The following is a 2212-nucleotide window of genomic DNA, read 5'->3' on the forward strand; positions in this document are numbered from 1 at the left end:
AAGGGAAGTCTCCTGGTTCCTTGGAGGTTTGCCCATTGATTCGATGAAATTCAAGACAGGATCGAAGGGTCAGCAATCACATTCTTTCATCTAAAGAGATCAGCTAACAGGGAAGCCGATATGATGGCTAGGGAAGGTGTTTCAAAAGAGGGTCTAGTTGTTTTTGAATTTTGGCTGCCTTGAGTGGATAGGTGATACCACAATTGAAGCTACCATTCGTTTTTATGGTAGTGTTCAGCTTGATTGTAGACTTGGTTGCTTTGTCTTGACCTTCTTGGTCACGAGTATCCCAGCTTTCATTAATAAAAATATTTACCATTGGAGAGAGAGAGAGAGATAGAGAGAGAGACTTCACATGTGACATACCACGCAAGAAATATCAATTTTCTTATTAATGTAACTTAAAAATATATAATTTTTGAAGATTTCTTCAATTGTAATAAACAATTTTTCATGTATAGGACTTATAGTGACAAACATCCCACGGCTAATTTATGTTACCATGTAATCCATCTCTATCAATTCTAAGGTATGTGCCCCTCTCCTGCCTATTGAATCTTCATTCATTGCTAGATCGCCGGCATCCGTGTAAATGTAACACCAACACGTCTTAAGCGTATAAAAAAACCTTCTTCTCAAGGAATGCTGGATGATCGTGCTTGTTCTTTCCTTCTCTCTCGGATCTCGAATTCACTGCACTAGCTCTTTCATCCAACCAGGCAACAATGTCGGAGAAGACAAGTTGTATATTTTCAGGCGGTTCACCAGAAGTGAGAGCATGCCACATGCCAGGATATAAGTTGAAGGTCTTATCAGAGCTTGATGCGGAATCATATAACAATCTACTCACCGACGGGTCTATTACGATATCGTCTCCTCCATGAACAATCATGAAAGGCAACGAGACCTGATCTATTGTCTTTTCTATGTCTAAGCTGACCATGAGAAGCTCATGGCCTGTTCTCAATCGAGGTTTTCCTTTGTAGCAAAGGGGATTCGAACGAACCTCGTCTCTTTTCTCTGGATTCTTTATAGCAATATCTATAATATCCTGAGTTGGGATTATTTTCCATGTTGGAATAATCCTACACGGCTTACTCAAAACATTGATTACAAGTGGGTGGGGCTTCATCTCTTCAGCAATCTTACACATGGGAGCAACCAAAACAGCTCCATCCCAGAATTTTGGCTTCTTCCTGTGTAAGCAAAGAACAACTGCTCCTCCCATAGACTCTCCAAGAAGATATCTTAACTTCATCTTATTCTCCTTCTTCTCACATATGCTTGTAAAATAATCAGAACAATCATTAACAAGGTCATCAAAGCTTGGTATGTAACCTTGCAAGCCAGACGACTTTCCATGGCCCTCATAGTCCACACCATAGACCGCATAACCAGCCTTCGCAAGCCAAGTTCCAGTGCCTTCCATTGATATGCTACATTCCATGGCGTATCCATGGCATAGAAAGATCAATGCTTTTGGGTCTTGATTCGTCGGAAGCCATCGACATGTGAAAAGCATCAATCCTCCGGAATTGAAGATAAATTCCTCCTCATATCTGACATTTATACTACCTTGGGCCATGGTGAAAGACCTCAAATAAACAAGGAAATTGCTCTGCTTTGAGTGGTAGAAGAAGGTTGCAAGTAGGCCAAAGAAGAAAAGAATACAAGTAGAATTGTTTGTTGTATAACAGCAAAGGAAGAGATATTTATAGGAGAAATTTTGGGATGGAATGGTGGAAAGAGATGGGAAATATGGAGAAAGCGTGTATCTGAATTTGTTGGGTGAGGAGAATGGTTCTTTCTCCCTAAATGAGTTAATGAGAGACCCTCCATGGGCGTCATATAGTACAGTGTAGGAAAGGAAATGTTAAGCGTGTGTGACTTAATTTAGTAAGGAGGGGGCCCTTTACTCTCCAAGAAAGGAAATATTAGTTGCATTTTGTTTAATGAGATTTTTTCCGTTTCTCCAATAAATGAGTCAAAGAGAGACTCATGGAGGACCCATTGTACAGTGTATTTAAATTTTAGCGTTTCTCAACCTTACTCATTTTACACACGCCATAATTAAATGCTTCAATTTCCAATATCACAACAAACTTAAAATCTTATCAAGAATCAATGAAATAAAAGAAAAAGGGCAGAGATAAATCGACTCCCAAATGGATAAATCGACTCCCCATGTGTCTATCTCTCTCCTCTTTCTCTC

At 39.6% G+C, this 2212-nt stretch overlaps 1 protein-coding gene across 1 annotated transcript; it reads right to left on the reverse strand.

Moving 5' to 3' along the window:
- Positions 1-376: 376 nt before the first annotated feature.
- On the reverse strand, positions 377-1638 carry LOC143876602 (caffeoylshikimate esterase-like). The gene has a single exon (XM_077378303.1). It carries the CDS (start codon positions 1583-1585, stop codon positions 611-613), a length of 975 nt encoding a protein of 324 aa, XP_077234418.1. The 5' UTR covers positions 1586-1638; the 3' UTR covers positions 377-610.
- Between the last annotated feature and the right edge of the window lie 574 nt (positions 1639-2212).

Source organism: Tasmannia lanceolata, unplaced genomic scaffold, assembly GCF_043159265.1.
Source record: "Tasmannia lanceolata isolate RefF3 unplaced genomic scaffold, GAP_Taslan_0.1 ptg000005l, whole genome shotgun sequence".
Classification (NCBI taxonomy): Eukaryota; Viridiplantae; Streptophyta; class Magnoliopsida; order Canellales; family Winteraceae; genus Tasmannia; species Tasmannia lanceolata.

Excerpts from the sequence above, each read along its gene's own strand:
- LOC143876602 (XM_077378303.1), bottom strand. The coding sequence starts at position 1,585 with ATGGCCCAAGGTAGTATAAATGTCAGATATGAGGAGGAATTTATCTTC.